Genomic DNA, 18,559 nt, shown 5'->3' with positions numbered 1-18,559 from the left:
TCATATTAAATGTAAGCAAAACAGTGGTTCTGCTATCAGTGATGAGGTTAAACCCATGGCAAGTGATTTGTACCTGTCCATATTGTTTCTTCTGCCCGACAATCTTCTTCCTGAAACTGTTGTACACTAAAATGGTTGTTATTATTATAATAAAACGTTCCATTTAGAAGGTCACCAGGATATTAAAGGTTACTGTTGTGGTAAGTTTCTTGCTGCCAGTACTTAAGATACAGCATAAAGAAACTTTTGCTACCATGATGTCATTACATTTACATAGAGCCTTGATACCATCAATGTGTTAACCTAGCACTGTTACCTTGGCCTGGAACCACCTGCAGGGGCATGCATGTTCCATGAATCTGTGCTGGATTATGTGACCCCCCTCACGCCCACATGGAGATTGTGTGATGTGCACGTAGACCAAGGTGTGCTCCAGTCATGTCTTAGTCTGGCTAAAAGGTGGCATGAAGAGATGTTGAGTGAATATCTTTTATGCAGATTGTACACTACAGGAGGTGCACAAGGCAGTGCGAGAAGGCAGGTAAGCGCACACCGTGTGGATTGAAAGAAAAAACTGGCCGGCATACCAGAATGGGAATGTGGTTGAAAGTGTCCCATTTGGTGTCATTGCGTTTTTATTTGAAGCAGCAAGTGATAATTAGGAGGAGGAGTGGAGGAAGAGGCCTTTGCGCTCCTTAGAACTAAAACCTAATGCACTTCTTCTCTTGACGTCCCATCTTCACTTCCCCACAGTCTGTTTTATTTACTAAAAATGTCAAGCCCTGTTCTAGGATAAAAAGGGAAAACTTAAATAGATCTGTTACCTCAGTAGCGTGGGCCAGAATTCCCTCACAGCCACTTACCAATAAAATTCATTTCACAGAGACCTGGTCTGTCTCCTCCTAGGCCTTACTTTAAGTGTAATTTAAATGTGACTACCAATGCCACTGCCCCTTTATAAAATCGCCCTTCCCAAACAATAGCTGTATTTATACCACGGAGTCTGTTTCATGCTCTAATGTACCACCAATATTCAATAAAGACGATCTGCAGTGTAGGAGTATGTGAGGCATTACTTCCTCATCTCTCTTCCTCATCATGTGCTTTACTCTACAAGGATGTACCAAGCAGTGTACCGTCTTCCAAAGGCATTCGTAGACCCAGCTCTATGTTATGGATAGAATTCATGAGACTTCACTGAAAACAAACATTTCCAATGCTTAAAAATTAGCTACAGAACCCTAGAGATCACCAAGACTGCACAGTAATTGTAAACCAGAAATGTTCTTGAATCGGATTAATAAACCAACATAAAATTGTTAACACAGACAAATATACAAGACATCGAACCAAATGCCACTCAAAGCTCTGAGGAAACCCACTGTGTAACACTATCCTGAGCCAGCTAAAGCATAAGGTAGAAAAGACGTCCCAGAAGATCTTGCTTACTAAGAGAAGGACTACATTCGGCAACCTGATCAAAGCAGAACCAGAGAATCGGTATACAGTTCAGTGGACTGTACTGGCACACCCTACTGGGCCAGAATCCAAAGCCAGCCTGGACAAGAACCTACATGATGAGAAACATTTCAGCCATCTTAAGATTGTCAGTGGAGCAAATGAATGCATGATTCAGATTCAAAAATTCTTTATTTCCATTCAGTTAGAACCATAAAAGATGCATATAAAATCACTTTTCAATTGTTCAAATACAGTTGATGGTAATTACAATTGCTATACCTCATGGTACGGACATTTAAAAAAAAAAAAAGAGAAGGGCAACAATGCAACATACCCCCACTATCGCTAATAAAACCATATACTATACAATAAATACATAAAATATAGGCATTAAGTAATTATTAAATCATTTACGTCCAATCGCCTCTTTTTCCGTTATTTGTTAATGTACATATATGAGCCTCAAAACGCAATTTGCAAAATCATAAAGGGCTGTGTGTAAGGTCAAAAGGTGCGTATGCAAGTTTTATTGGGATTAAAACCTTTGACAACCATAATATCCGCTATCAAAGCTTTAGCCCAACTTTAGCTCTTATAGGGCTTACATTAAATAAGTATCTGCTTACGCTAAAGACAATTGGTTACTATGTATCAGTTTTCAAAATTCTTTCTGCCTCTTTGCAGAACCTGCTATTCATATTTTTACAAATGGGTTTTATCCATTTCTTCCTGGGTTTTATCATACAATGGGCAGAAAAATAGTATATGCAAATCATGTTCTTAATCTCACTTTGACATGATGCACACCATTCATTATTTTCCCTATCGCGGTTGCTACTCCATCTAGCTTTATTAGCGTTTGTTTGTAGCACACCATACCTAAACTTCATATACATAGAGATTTCGCTAATTGCTGGCGCACCACGTCCATGAAAGGCTCAACGTTAGCAACATCTTTAAAAAGAAGGAACCAAGTTGTTAGTGTCCCTACAGTGGAACTGTGTAACACACTATTTTGTATATAGTCCCAAAAAGTTGATTTTAGCAGTTTCCTTGAGGGTGATACCAGCTGGGTCGGATCTTCCCAAAAATGAGCTAGGCCCAGCTTGGTAAACCAGGAAGAAATATGCTTGAGCCATGGGATGTTCCTGCTCTGATCATTCTTCAGAATCTCCTCCAGCCCTTCCCTAGAATGTTTCAACTCTGTAGTTGTCCAGAGTCGTACCCAGATTAAGAGAGGTCTTAGTAGAGCATAATGATCAGTGCGTTTGACATTCAAATCCATAATAATCTAATTAGAGGTGTTTGTGTTGGGAGGGTTAGTAGTTTTCTAAATTTGTTTTCCCTCAATTCAAAGCTCTTTTTACAGTGGGCCCCCCAAAGTTCGGCCCCATAGAGAAAGGCTGATTGTACTTTGTTTAAATACCTCCAAGGTGGGAGAAACCGCTTTCGAGATACTACTCCCATGTTTTTTAGTTATAGGCAATTCATTTTTAAGCAGGATTACCTTCTTTTTTTCCAACTGTGGCTTCCAAGACAATTTTGTGTCTAGGGTTATGCCAAAATAGTTACAACTCTGCACATACTCTAGTTTTTGATTATTTAGTACTAAACTCTTTTTAAAAGATCTATGTGGGTTTATTGCCATATACTTAGTTTTGCTTGAGTTTATTTCAAGGCCCTTCATAGTACAATATATGTAAAAGGAGTCCATTAAGCATTGTAGTCCTTTGGGGGTTTGTGATATTCTAGTGTCATCAGCAAATAATGCTGGCACCAAATCCCCCCCTCAACTTAGCCACATCATTTGGACAACCATGCAGAAACTTTTGGATATCGTTTACATACGAAAATAAGGTGGGCGCTAGTACGCACCCCTGGCGTACGCCCCTTCTTACAGGGATTTGCTTAGTAAGTTCGCCCCGTGGGCCCCATCTTACTTTTGCAAAATGATTCTAGTGCAGTCTCATTATTTGCACAAGCAATTCGCCGGGCACCCCTTGACATTTCAGCGAATCCCAGAGTAAATTCCGGGGTATCTAGTCAAATGCTGCTTTTAGGTCTACAAAAGCAATGTACAAGTGGCCCTTTCTTAAATTTATATATTTCCAGCATAGACATATAGACTTGAAGACCTGATCAATTGTGCTGGTTTAAATTCTGAAACCTGCCTGGAATTTTGAAAGCACATTATTCTCCTCTATCCAATCATTTAATCTAGTTAAAATATGCCTAGCAAAAATCTTTTGTAAAATATGTATTAAACTATTTGGGCGATAGTTTACAGGGTCGTAGCGGTTGCCCTTTTTAAAAATTGTTACGATTTCTGCCCCTTTCCATGACTCGGGTATTGATGTACCCAAGGCTATTGAGTTGCATAAGCAATTTATATATGGTCCCCAGACACTAATATCATGTTTCAGCAAGTCTTTTGGAATTTTATCAGGGCCCGGACCCTTCCCTGGTTTGACTGCCTCAATTGCCCTAATTGTTTCCTTCAAGCTAAAATGTAGATCGATAGTCTTTAGATTAAAAACCAAGTCATCAGTAATATAAGACTGGTTAGTTTCAGCTTCTGCATAGAGACCAGTAAATGGTCAACCCAGGTATTGGCATAGAGGAAAAGATCCTTAGTATCCCTACCTGTCCTATTCCCTTTTGCTATTAATCTCCAGAAGCCTAGCTGATCTTAGATTTCGCGGCACTGATCAAGTCTGTCCAAATATTGTCATCCCAAGTTTTTTTTGTGTTGGCTAGGATTCTTTTGTACTTAATCCTGTTCTCCCTTACAGAAGTTATATTGTTGTTTTTTTATTGCCAGTATTAGTTCAGCCTTTGCTTCGCGGCACTCCTTATTATACCAGCGTCTGTTTGCGTCTTTCTTTCCTCCACTGCCCTCCTTTAGTATATTACTTACAATCGGAGTTAATGCATTTACACGGGCATTTTGTGACTCTAACATTGGAATTAAATCTGGTTATTTATCAATATAGTGCGAGATGGTGTCCGCAAAGATATTATAAATATATTCCAATGAGTGACTATTCCATAACGGTATTATTAACCTCACAGTACAAGGTAGTAGGGAGGAATGGCTGTGCTAATAATGTCAATTGGAAGGGTCTATGGTCGCTCTCAGTTCTGGGCTCTATTTTTAAATCGAAGACATTTGGCCAGAACTCCATCGATACCATTATGTAATCTATGTTACTTCTGGAGTTACCTCTACAAAATGTGTATGCTCTAGGTCTGTCCGAAGGTAAGCGGCCATTACAAGCTCTTAAGCCATGCCCTGCGGTTAGTTTCATAATTTGTGCAACTGCCACAGTACACAACACTATCTTATGGCTTTCTATACTAGGGATATTATTTGCTATATCTTCGTTATCAAAGAGGTTTTCAAAACCCGCCACTGGTTCAAAACTGCAATTTAGGTCCCCCCCGACAATTACCCTTGCCTTTGGATCTAATGTATTTAGGAAAGAATCAAGTTGTTCTATCACTAGCGATTCCTTTGTTGCTGGGCTTGGTCTATTGTAAATAGTAATTAAGTATATTTCTTTTCCATCCCTAGTGGTTATTTTAACCCCAATCATGTCCTGTGATGGTATATATATTTGGGTTAGGGCAACTTCAATGCTGATTTTTACCCATATAACTAGGCCACCAGATGGCCTGCCTCTAGCTGACGGGATGGCATCCACATTGAATGTCTTGTATCCTATTCTATGTGGAGTTTTTAATACCCAAGTCTCTTGGAGGAGACAGATATCACTCTGTTCTATATATTCGTGCCAATCCAATCCATATCTCTAAGGTTCCTTTTGAGCCCCGCTATTTTCCATGAAGGAAGTCATACTTCCAACAATTTACTTGATCCGACATATGCAGGTAAGCATTTTTCCTTATCAGAATTAGATGTGTTTGCCGTAACAATATTAGTCATGAAATCAGGGGGGGGGTCTCTGGGGAAATTAGCTTGAGAGAGGCTTATAACCCCCTCCCCTTCTTGATTTTTTGACTCCTGTGTCTTGGCAACATTTGGAATATACTGTGACTCTACGAAATTCTTAGCATTTGTAAGACAGGTTACAACTATATTGCAGTTTGACTGAATGATCACAGGTGTGATATTCCCCTGATGTGGTGGCTTTTGTTGTCAATCTAAGGAGTCTAGGACTGATAATTTCCGAAACCTATTTGAAAGTACAACTGGGATGCCATCATCATTAACAGAATTCTCCGTTGGTGGTCTATTAAAATATCCTAGGGGGAGAGCAGTAATACGACTACCTTGGGGGTGAATCTACTCATGCTTATTTAATATCTTTCGAACCATCTGTGGTCGACGGAAATGTATTACTATGCAGTCACCTGGTATGTTCTTTGGGGATTCCCCAACCCACCCTACCCTACAAACCATGAGGATATCTTTCTTATTTAAGGGGTGAAATTTTTTATATTTAGTTAACCAGTCAACTGTCTTGTTTCGTAAGTTATGCCAGGATTCTTTTTGCTCTCTTTTAAGAGAGGGGACCCCAGCTAGAATTAACGCATAAGGGCACAAAGCAGGTGGCAGACTTAGAACATCATTATCGGGTATAAGATCAGTACTTTTGGGACTATATATTTGACCTGGACCGGTATAAATTTCAGGTGGATTGAAGGTTACATGTGTGGTGTGGCTATTATATAATCCTCCTAAGTTATTGTGTACCTCTGGTGATCCACCCCATGTAATTCTGCCCTTATTAATCAGCCTTGGCATCTGATTTACTGTTATTGTATCCTTACTCACGTTACTCATTCTAGCTTTATATTTTGGGGACTTCTCTGGTTGTGATAATGGGCATACCCCTGTGGTGATCTCAGGATAGATGGTTTCACTACTGCTTTTCAGTTGTCCTATTGTGTTGTTCAGCTGCTCTATCTTTGTGTCCATTATACTAAATTTGTTATCCGTGATGTCATTAATCTGCATTAACATTGACCCAAGTGCGGATTCTAGTATTAGTACTATAGAGCATTCTAAATTCCTCTTACTCTCTTTAATAAAAGTGGGTGTATACCAAAATCTGCTTCTGTCTGAGTACTAGCTGTTTTTTTCTGGATTACAATTTGTTCATCGATTTGTTAGTCAGTGTGGTGATTTGGATTTGCCATGGGCCCAGACCCCCCCGTTTTTTTGTTTTTGATTTCCTAAGACCAGTTATTTGTCTGTGCTTTGTCAGTTGTCCCTTCTCCTTTGACTCCTCAGTTATTCTAGGTGCACGCAACCTAGTTGCCATGCCTGTTTTGTTTGAGCTGTCTACCACATCACCCAAATGACCAAGGGATGGTGCTAGCAAGGCGGGAGACCGTTGCTTATTGTAGACAATTACTGTTGGGCTTAGTCAGAGCGGCTCAGGTACAACATTAGGAGTGGGTGAACATACTTGTCTATATGTGGCTAATTTTGCAGGGTCGAGCGACAAACGCCTCTCTGCTGTCTATATTTCATGTGTTAGGAGAGACTCCGCTCTAATGATAAAAAATCATCTAGAGTGCCAGCAGCCCCCTTACGCCTGCTCACACTCATGCTGTTATGATTTTTTGGGTTTTGTAGGCTGGCAGCAAAAATCAACACTTTATAGTTCTCAAAACAACCTGAGATTGTATAGTCCTATATCACTTGCAATATGCTTACCACACAGTCTAGTATTGGGGCAAGTCTCAGAAGGGTGGCCCATCCCAGCCTCCGCCAGTCGCTGACTGGCGCAGACGGGCCCGCCCTTGGCCCAGGCTTTGCCCGTGCATGCCCGCGCACATCCCGCGATGCGGGAGGCAGTGGCGTCCTTTAAGCGCTGGCTGGCGTGAAAGTGATGCGCGCCTCCTGCCGCGGTGCCCCTGGACCCGGTAGTCCTCTTGCTAGTTTCTGGCTGATGACTGGCAACACGTCATGATTGATACTGCTTTCTCTTGGAGTCCAGTGGACCAAACGTAGTGCCAAACCAATGTTGAAGAAGGGCAGCTTTGATAAAAATTAAATTCCCTTTCCAAGGACCAAATATCGCCTTTCCTTTTGTGCAGTCTGTAAAAGTACTTAACATGTCACACCCTGTTCCTTGCCACTGCCCTTGCATTTATCTTTTCATCTGAGAAAACATACATTTCGTTTTAATCTTTCCTTACCCCAGTGCTAAATGTCTAAAATAATACGTGCAAGTGCTCACAATTTTTCTTGAGGCCACACCCACTTCCCCCGACTCAACCCATTTCCTCCAGTGGCTCCACCCACATCCATGGCTGAACAACAGCTGCAATAGCTGATCTGAATTTCTGTGAGCGAGCCTTCCTAAAGTAAAGGAGGTTCTCGCTCTGATTAAATTTTGGAGAGGAAAAAAAGCAAAAAGTGCATTTATAGCACAAAACTTTGGCAAAAACATAGTTTGGTGAAATAAAGCCCTTGTCTATGACAACATGATTGGGCGAGCAGGGTAGCTAGGTGTGTTTGACCTCAGGTTCTCAAGTTTCACACTGTGCCATTAAGTCAAATTAATTAGATGAGTATCTCTTTCTGACATTCTTAATACTTTTTCCTAGGTTCATATCAGATGAGAATAGAGCAGAGGTGACGAGCAGAATGCGCATTTTATTTCTGGTAGATTTACATGGTGCAATCCCTGACTGAGTACAGACAAGCACTTCTCAACACTTGAGACTACATTATATTTGTTTTCATGTAAAGGGAGATGTGTCTGATTCACAATGTGTTGAGCCCAAAGATTCAAACGGGTTTCTTGTGTTTTATGGTGGGCTGCTGCAGTCAGTAGGCTACATGGTCACCTCTCGGGAAAGCTCACCTTGTTTTGTGTGGGCATGTGACTCAAGATTTGAATAAATGGCAGAAAAAACACCCATGCACAGTTTAGCAGAAAAAGTACTCGGACCCCTTTGCCATAACAAAAGTAAAGGGAAAGTTGAATTTTTTCGGAAATCAACCGGTTGTGGCTCACATAGATTTTTAGATTTTAAACAAAAATTGAATCTGCATAGATAATGCAGCAACTATGTGGAATTCATATACAGAATGATTTGCTCCACCTACCTGATCCATGAGGGGTGATTGCTGGTCACAGTGGGTCACTGTTGTGCTGATCGGATGGGTGCGCCAATTAACTTGTGCAGCCCAGGCGGTATCTACAGTTCAGAATGCCCTGCAGTTCCTGCTGCTCCCCATAATGCAGCCACCCTCGTGCAGCATGACAATTAGTTAGCTGGCAGTTTTTAAAGTGTGCAGAACAACAAGTGCACACCTGCATCTGACAATGAGTGTAGTTAGTAGTGGGCCACAAGCAAGTCAAATGTAGGATTTCAGTTCGGTACAAGGCTGCAAGCTGATTAAAGAAAGCATGCTGCACACTTTTAATCTGCACTACGGCGTTGTGGAAAGTTTGGTCAGAACTTTCCCAGCAAGCCTCAACCCTGCTGAGCCATGAGCCCGCCCTCAGCCACGATTATTCAATGGTATTGACACTTGAAGGGCAGACGTGCACTGCAGACGTGCACTGCTGACCTCACGAACGTGATGATGCACATTCAAGATGCCTGGACCAGGGTGGGCCAGCATGCGAAGACATACCGGGCAGACATCAAGGTGGACAGGTACATTTATTGTTAATAATTACCGGGGCTAATAATAAATAATAAACTTTATTTGATTTATCAAAATAGACCATAACATTACAAAGAAATGAAAAATATAACAATAAAATAAATAGATGCCATAATTTCCAGTGTGTTATAAAAATGCTTCATAAAATGATAATTAAATCTTTCATCGCACCCCTTTCTAAGACATCCTAGTAATAGTTTTACATTTGGAGCGAAGATCTGAAGGGAGGGAGAAAAAACAAAAACCTCAGCTACCGGTCCACTATACATTCCTACCTACCTACATTTCTCTTAAGATCATCAATATTTATTTGAAGCTATATACAATGTTTACGCAAAAAAGGAAAACAATTGTATGTGATGTTAAAACCACTCCGCATACAGCATATTACAGACTTGTATTGTTAGAGGTCATTTACCATATCCCATAATGTACAAAAATAATGTGCCAGGTTATGTCTAAAAGACTAGAGCCGGGGATGGGTCAAGATCTAAATGCCTTTAGCGATACAGTTCATAGACGCCGGCCCCCTAAATTACAGGAATAATAGAGCGGGCTATGACACAAACTAAAAGAAACATACATAACGATCACCACAGTTCCTTAGTAGCCACAGCCATATACGTTGGTCACAACTAGATCTAAGCCTGACTGCCGACCTCAAGAAGCTAAGGACATATAACACAGAATTACTGGAGAGCATTTGTAAGAAAATAAAAGCAGGTCCAACCTGTCTAAAGTTTGCTTTCTTTAAAATAGAATGGGGTAAGACTTTCTTGAGGCATCATAAAAACTACAAAACATTAAAAAAAATGCATCATTTCCTGTGGAGACTTCCCGTCGCAGCCACAGGGAGGGAGACTCTGGGCCCTATGTGCCCCGCCTGGGTGGGCGAGTAGATAATAAAAAAGGTCCAAGCAGAACCTTGTCAGTAAAAATTGGTTGTGAGTACTTTTAAGCCATAGATGATGGGGCTCCGTCGATGGCCAAGTTTTCAATAAGAAATACCTACGCACACTGGGCTTCCACAGCTCCCCGTCTTCCCTGTCCAGCGGACGTTTTTTAAAGAAGTTCTTCTTCACCCAGTACTCTTCTCTTCTGCACATACTCTCTGGGTTGGTAAATAGGTCGACCCTTCCCAAATCCGTGAAACAATCCCTGACATACTTGAGCCGGGTAATACAGTAATAATGTTCCATATAACCCCAGATCTCACTACCTTAGGCTACCTTAGTGATATACTTGGCCTTCTAGATCTGCAGGAGGGCCCTGATGGTTCTATTGCCCAGTCGTTATGCAGTCGTGGGTCCCCTTCCGATGTCCACCAAGAGAGTTTAGGAACTAGTGAAAGCCATCAGCAGGCTGATGAACTGGGTGATGTTTGGGAGATCTTTATTTGGGATGTTGTGTGCTGATGCCTCAAGCACCATGTCTGAGCTTGTGCAACTGTTAAATTCCAGTACCTGTTCTACCTCTTGTAGTGAGGCTGTAGTTGGACACAATAGAGTAATTATTCGTGGATACTTAATGCATGTTTCTTTTTCCTTCCCTCCAGCTATGGGGTACACCCTTGGAGGGTACCCAAATGGATTCCACAGCTTTCCCCGGGAAGGGCCCAACTATGCCTCGTCGCGGCATCCCTCGATGGGCAGCTTGAGGCACCCCTCAGTTGGAGAGGATTCTACCCACGGACTCATCACTCCTGAGGAGCAGGTGCGTATCCTCATTGTGCAACGTATCCCAGGGCTCTGGGTTAATGCGTACCCATGATTGGGGTTAGTGTACTCCAATGCTGGAGGAATAGTAGTGTTGCATTTACATAGTGCCTCATATTCCAGATGAGGCACCAGCGTATGTTAGCAGACAGGTGACATGCTACTCCGTGGGATTTCTACGGTTTCATGATCGCGTGCAAGTTGTGTAGCTGAAATGGATAGTGTTTACTTGTAAGTGAGGACCAGAGTTCTCATCTCACTATGAATTATAATATGACTGAACTTGGCTATGAGGCTGAAACAAAAAGAAATTAGCAACAGAGTGCTTCAGCATTAAATCTAGTGAATGGATAAGCAAAGTGTGTGAAGATATTTTTCTCCTATGTGAGAAATGTTTTCATCGTGTGCTTGTGTGGATAAGAAATGCTGCTGCAACAAATGATTTAAGGAACGCTAAATGATTAAAACATTCACCCAAGTCAAGAGATCTGGGATAAATCCATTGTTTTTTTGGTCACTTCACCACCCCAGTTAGGACCCAGCCATATGCAAATCAGCCTTGACCCTGAAGCCCTTTGAGTCCAATGGGTGTTGCGCGCCCAAGTCTCAGGGCACAAAGAGAACAGGCATGGAATAATGGATAGAGGGCACGACGGGAGCAGACATGGAGGAAAGGGGCAGTCTCAGGGCACAAAGGGAGCAGGCATGGTGGAAAGGGGCAGTCTCTGGGCACGAAGGGAGCAGGCATGGAGGAAAGGGGCAGTCTCTGGGCAAGAAGGGAGAATGGAGGAAAGGGGCAGTCTCAGGGCACGAAGGGAGCAGGCATGGAGGGAAGGGGCAGTCTCAGGGCACGAAGGGAGAAGGCATGGAGGAAAGGGGCAGTCTCAGGGCACAAAGGGAGCATGTATGGAGGAAAGGGGCAGTCTCAGGGCACGAAGGGAGAAGGCATGGAGGAAAGGCATGGACAGACGAGGTAGTCTAAGAGCACGAAGGGGGCTGGGATGGACAGAAGGGGAAGTCTGAAAGCACAGTGGGAGCAGGCATTGCCAGATGGGTTAATCAGGGGGCACAAATGGAGCAGTCATGGACCCAAGGAGCAGACTGAGTGCACAAAGAAAGGAGGCATGCAGAGAAGGGGCAGTCTGAGGGCGCGGGCAGGCATGGACAGAGGGGGTAGTCAGGGGTATAGGGGCAGGCACAGACAGAAGTGTTGTCTGAGGACACGACGGAAGCAGGCATGGACACTAGGAGCAGACTATGTGCGCAAAGGGAGCAGGCATGGAGAAAAGGGTAGTCTGAGGACACAAAGGGAGCAGCATGGATAGAAGATACAGTCTCAAGACATGAAGGGGACAGACAGGGCCATCGTCATTTTTCTAAACTATTCTAGACCAAACCCAGTAGAACTCTCGGATGGTCCTTGAAAGGGGAAGGCATTCAAATATTACTGAAACATCAGTATGGTCACTGGCTTCAATACAGCCTCCCACGCCTGAGTTCACGCTTCATTTACATTTTCGATGAGAGCAAACGTATCGGCACATAAAACAAAAGTTTGTTTTTCCCCTTTTACAACTGTTATCTTTTTATTTTGTTACAAATATGATTAGATACCTTCATTGCATCCCAATTAATTTAATAAAAAACAACAGGAAGTACTCCCGAGGTTGGGCTTACATCCCCTCCCACCCATCCACTGGTAAAAAAAATACGGGAGGAGCCACGGCCAACTGCCAATTAGATCAAGGGAGCCACGGGTCAAAAAAGTTTGGGAACCACTGGGTTGGGGGATAACACCCCTCATCAGCCAGGCTGGTGACACACTGAGCACGGGACCCACGTCTGGGCATACCCATCCCACTTAGGGTGAAAAGTGCTGCGGCAACAAATGATGGATGGAATACTGAAGAAATTCAAAATGTACTATTTTCCAACAATTGTTGTTCTTGCATTTATTCACCCCGAGTGGGACGGGTATGCCCAGACGTGGGTCCGTGCTCTCCATGCCACTGGGGTCAAGCTACGAGCATAAACCTAGGCACACATAAATTAATTGTGATAATCTGTTAGTGTAGACATATATAGTACAATACGCAAGCCAACAAATAAAGAGATGATCTCTTGATGAGTTTTGAATTTGTTCAGTCTTTAATTTTCGAGAAAAACCAGCCGACACATGTTTCGTCGCATTTGTAACAATCTTTCAGCGACTTCCTGAGGGCGCTCAGCCGGTGATAATTCCGACCCGGCCGGGCACGAGACAAACCCTCCACTTCTACCTCGGAAAACAGATCTTTTCACCCAAAATGGCTGGGGTCATAAACCTGCAACAACAAATTGCCAGACCCTCACAAAGCTAATCTAAAAGCCCTACCTTCCCCTTGCCCTCCAAAATAGACATAGGACTCACCTCTCCCTACCCTCCCAGTAAGATAGAAACAGGACTTCCCCGAAACTTATCTGCATCTCTGATTTCAGGACATAAGAACAAACATAGGACTACTATACTCTGTGCTACCTCTCTATCCTGGCGGCCATCTTAGACTAGTCCTCATCTCTCCACCATGCCTAACGAAGCGGCCATCTTAGGCTAGTCAAATCCTCTACCCCCATACACACTTCATAACTTCTTCTTCTACACCTCCCCCGCGCACACCATAGCTCTTTCTTATACCCACCCTCACACCCCCCCTCGCCTGCCTCTTCCCCTTTGTCCAACATGGAACTCCCGGGCAAACACACTTATAAAATTAACTACCCCCCAGAGCTCTCCAAAAAAAACGCAAAACGGTTTAAACAAAACTGCTTAAAGTCCCACCCTGAAACCCCCTTTCTAGACACCTACTACTCCCTCATCAACGGAGCTAAGAGCACCGATATCATTCTCTACACTACACGCTGAGCACAATGGAGAAAAGCATTCCTCACCCTACTCACCATGTTGACCACCAGGAAAACTGCCCATGGCATAACGCTATCCACCACACCAACCCAACTCTACCCAGCTAAAGCATCCATCACTATCTATAATAACGGTACTATCTTAATTCAATCCACAGACAGAAACCTCGACCTATTTGACAACCTGTTCCCCACTTTCAAAGAATACATCTCCAACGCTCAGATCCCACGCCATCTGGCCCCCAATTCCAATTCCAACATCCTCGACCTCACAGCACCTCCTACCACTAACACGCACCTCCTCCCTCCCTCCAGTACTCTACTCTATCGCCTCTCGACTACTTACACATCACAAGCCTCAATCCCAGCCGCGGTTCTCCCCCCCGCCTCCAACACCCCCACCCCCTCTACCCCACTCCCACCTAACCAGAACCCCACTCTTCCGTCTAGCTTCTTAGAACATCCAACCTCACCTGACAGTACTCAACACAACTTGACTCTCTCCCAACCCATCACCCCCCCACTCTTGGCACTCCCGCCACTCCTAGCACTCACTCTTCCCTCAACCTCTCCCCCCCACTCTTTGCACTCCCGCCACTCCTAGCCCTCTCCCCTCCCTCAACCTCTCCCCCCCACTCTCACACCCTTCTACCACACTGTCACCCCCACAACGCCCAGCCTCCAAACGTCCCGCAATCACCTCACCCCCCTATCATGGATTCCCTGTCCAATAACACCAACACCTTCACTAATCCCTTCACCCCCCCCCCCCCAACCTCCCCACCTACCCGAACAGCAACACATTCACTAACACTCCCAACTCCAACCCTAACGACGTCACTAACACCCCCACCCCTCTCCCCCCCCCCCCGTCCCCAGTAACACAGACTCGTTCTCCATCAATTCCCACCCCCAACACCTTACCCAACACCACGCTGGACACGATCATGTCCACCCTCCTCCAAATGAGGGAAGAACTCCACACCCTCAAAGAGTTTCTCATCACACACCCCAGACACCCCCTTCCCACCTCCACCTCTCGACCTAACAACTTAGCCCCCTCACACCGTTCTCGACCCAACAACGTAGCCCCCTCACACCCTACGCACCCCCCACAATGGTCCTCTATCCCTCTCGCAATACCTCCAACCGCCCTCGACGCACCATCATGACTCTTTCGGACCTTGACATACACACCCTACTCCGCACATATGTCCCGGATCGCCAAAACCCCTTAGCCACCACACACCTGTCAATTCCTACGATTTTCTCCAACCCTCTGACACCCCACGCATAACAACAGAGGCTCCGTCCCCAACAACCTCACAAAAGTCCCCCTCACTCAAGATCCCCCCTCCAACCTCTGCACCCCCAGACTCAAATGCACACTTCTCAACTGTAGATCGGCCCAAAGACACTCCTCGGAGGTCGCTGATCTCATCATCTCTTTGAACCTTGACCTAGCCATCCTAACTGAAACATGGTTAACTGAATCTTCTACCCCTATCATGGATATCCTAGTCCCCCCCCCCCCCCAACTACTGCATCATTAGACTTGACAGACCCAGGAAGACAGGCGGTGGAATCGCATGCATTTACAAGAGCAACCTTGCAATTAATAAAGTCTCCGCCCCCTCTCTTACCTCCTGTGAATACATCTGCCTTGATGTCATCAGTGAAAACAAACCTGTTTGTTCACTACACATCATCTACCACCCACCTGGGGACAACCTCACCTTCTCCCAACAACTCATGGACACAATCTCAATCAACTCAGGACGGCAAAACACACAAATTTACCTTGGCGATTACAATCTTCACTGGAATGATGGTAGTGATGCAGTGGTCAATAGCCTCAAAAACGACCTTAACGCCTCTGACCTCACCCAAATTTGCAACAGCCCGACCCATGACAAAGGCTCTATCCTCGACCTCATCATCTCCAAAGAAGGCACTATTCAACTTGATTCAATCCAACCCTGTGACTGGTCAGATCACCATACTGTCACATTCTTCATCAATGAACAAGTCAAACGTATCCCGGTCCAATCCTCCAAGCCCAAAGTTTGGAAAAGAGACCTGAAGAAACTCAATCCAAACTCTGTACCCCCTAACAGCTGCAATCTCCTACTTCCCCCTACCGACGTTACTGACGTTCAGTGCTTAACTGACCACTATCTCAACGCTATGACCTCAATAATCAATGAGGCTGCACTGATGCAACTGAAAAGAGACTTCACCAAGATCTCTAACCCTTGGTACGACGGGAGTCTCAATGAAGACAGACGGGCCATGCGAATGGCAGAGCGCACCTGGAGATCTGTTCCCTCGGCACTGCACCTAAAAAGTCTGAGGAAAAAGAGAAACGCATACTTCAGGAAAATAAAACGCTCAAAGTCAGATTTCTTCAGACTCCAGCTTGACCAAGCAAAAAACCGTCCAAGAAAACTGTTCGAGCTAATTCGATCTCAATCCAAGGAACAACCTCAAGCAGTCGACACTATGGGCAATGCACCTTCCTGTGAAGATTTCTCTGCTTTCTTTAAACAAAAAATTGACAACATAAGGAGCGAACTCCTCATTGACGCTAGCCTCTACTCCAAACACCACTGCATAACACCCAATGAACCAAAAAACAATGTGACATGGTCATCCTTTGACACGTACTCTGAAGAAGAAATTGACAGTCTACTCAGCACCCTGAAACCATCCAATCACCTCAATGACCCTCTTCCTGCTAACGCTGTAAAAGACTTCACCCCGTTGCTCCTCCCACTCTGGACTAAAATTATCAATAGCTCACTTCAACAAGGAACCATACCTGACTCTCTCAAAGTTGGACAAGTTACACCTTTACTAAAGAAACCAACAGCAGACCCCACCGATCTAAACAACTACCGTCCTATCACCAACATTCCTACTCTCGCCAAACTGTTGGAAAAATGCGTTCAACTACAATTGACAAAGCACATAGAACAGTTTGATCTCCTCAACCCTCATCAATCAGGCTTCCGAGCAGGGCACAGTACCGAAACGGCTATGACTCACATAATTGACGACGCCCTCCAAATTTTAGATCACAATGATTCCTGCCTCCTCATCCTTCTTGATCTCTCTTCAGCATTCGACACTGTGAAACATGAGAACTTACTCGAACTCTTAAAAACAAGAATGGGTCTTTCCGGGACTGTTCTTCAGTGGTTCACCTCCTTTCTTCACAACAGGTCTCAGAAATTCAAGAGCAACAACTTGATGTCCTCTCCAGTACCTGTATCGTTCGGTGTCCCCCAAGGATCCTGCCTATCCCCTACTTTGTTCAACCTAGTTATGGAACCTCTCACCACCTTGCTGCAAGCATCCAATGTACATTTTCACATGTACGCCGATGACACTCAACAATATCTCAAATTACAATCCCCCAAAGACATCATGCGTCTGAACTCAACGATCAGAAGCACCCAATCCTGGCTGGCCGATAACCACCTCAAACTCAATGCTATGAAGACTGAGTTCCTTCTGATCTCACCTCCCGCGAAAATCTCTACCACTCAAACTTGGCTTAAACACCTAACTGCACTCAATGTCCAACCGACCATCGTGGACTCAGCAAAATCTTTAGGCATAACACTTGACGCCAATCTCAACATGCAGCAGCATATCAGCAAGGCAACTAGGGGAGCGAACTTCCAAATAAATACCTTGAGGAAACTTAAACCCTTCCTCCCAGCCAAAGACTTCCAAACTGCAGTACAAGCGCTAATCATCCCTCGCATAGACTACGGCAGCATCGCCCTCTGCGGCCTCCCCCTAACTACAACTGCACCCCTGAGAGCTTCACTAAACGCGGCAGCGAGACTCATTACTGGATCAAAAAAACATTCACATATCTCTCCGGACTTTAAATCCCTGAACTGGCTGCCTTTTGAAGCCAGAATACATCTGAAGATTGCCTGCTTGACACACAAGACTATCCACCTGAACTCACCTGGCTACCTCACCCAGAAGCTGACCATTTCCGGCGGCTCGAGAACCACCAGAAGCACTAAGAATCTTCTGCTGAAACCTCGAAGATTCCGGAAGGAAATAACTTACAAACGCTCCTTCTCAGGAATGGCGCCTAGGATCTGGAACTCACTCCCTCCTGAAACCAGGCTCATCCCCTCCGCTTTTCTCTTTAAGAAAGAAGTTAAAGCTATCCTCATGGCTAAATACACTTAAATACAATTTTTGATCTTTTAAGACTCTGTGTCGATCTATACTCTTGTTTGATCCATTTGCACATATGTTTTACCTGTATTATCGACCTTACCCGATTGTTCATACTCCCTCCTATCTGTATTACTTGCATCGATGACCTACCTTCCTAAATATGCTCCCTTGTGTACCCACCCCCCTTGCCTATGTAAAACACTCTGTTATCTGCAAAGATCTTGTTCGCGCTATGTAAAACTTTCAAATAAATAAACTGGTCAGCTTCAATACTAAGCAAGGGAATCGGACGATCCATATCGAATTATGTAAGATGCTCTTAAGCGCGCCGATATCTAAAATAACCCAATGGTGTTGATGGGGTGACCTGGAAAAAAGGCTGTGGTATGGCCGAAAACAGAGTATGACAGTTGGTCTCGGTGGACGCCGTGGGGGAAAGTAATGCAAGAGGAACCAGCAACCAGGAACACAGTGGCCCGTGGGCGAGACACCGAGGTTCACTTACTGGAAGATTGTCGACGCACAAGGAGTTATCCGTTCCTCTTGCATTACTTTCCCCCACGGCGTCCACCGAGACCACTGCCATACTCTGTTTTCGGCCATACTAAAGCCTTTTTTC

At 44.4% G+C, this 18,559-nt stretch overlaps 1 protein-coding gene across 1 annotated transcript in view; it reads left to right on the top strand.

The window, feature by feature from the left end:
• Positions 1-18,559, top strand: part of FRS3 (fibroblast growth factor receptor substrate 3) — a 161,298-nt gene that overhangs the window by 140,213 nt on the left and 2,526 nt on the right. The window contains exon 7 of the mRNA XM_078644732.1: positions 10,671-10,828. Coding sequence (XP_078500858.1) covers positions 10,671-10,828 — 158 coding nt within the window. The remainder of the gene's footprint in view (positions 1-10,670; positions 10,829-18,559) is intronic.

The sequence above is a fragment of the Lissotriton helveticus genome, chromosome 5_1 (genome assembly GCF_964261635.1).
Source record: "Lissotriton helveticus chromosome 5_1, aLisHel1.1, whole genome shotgun sequence".
In the NCBI taxonomy this organism is placed as follows: Eukaryota; Metazoa; Chordata; class Amphibia; order Caudata; family Salamandridae; genus Lissotriton; species Lissotriton helveticus.
This window is presented reverse-complemented; position numbering and strand designations above follow the sequence as displayed.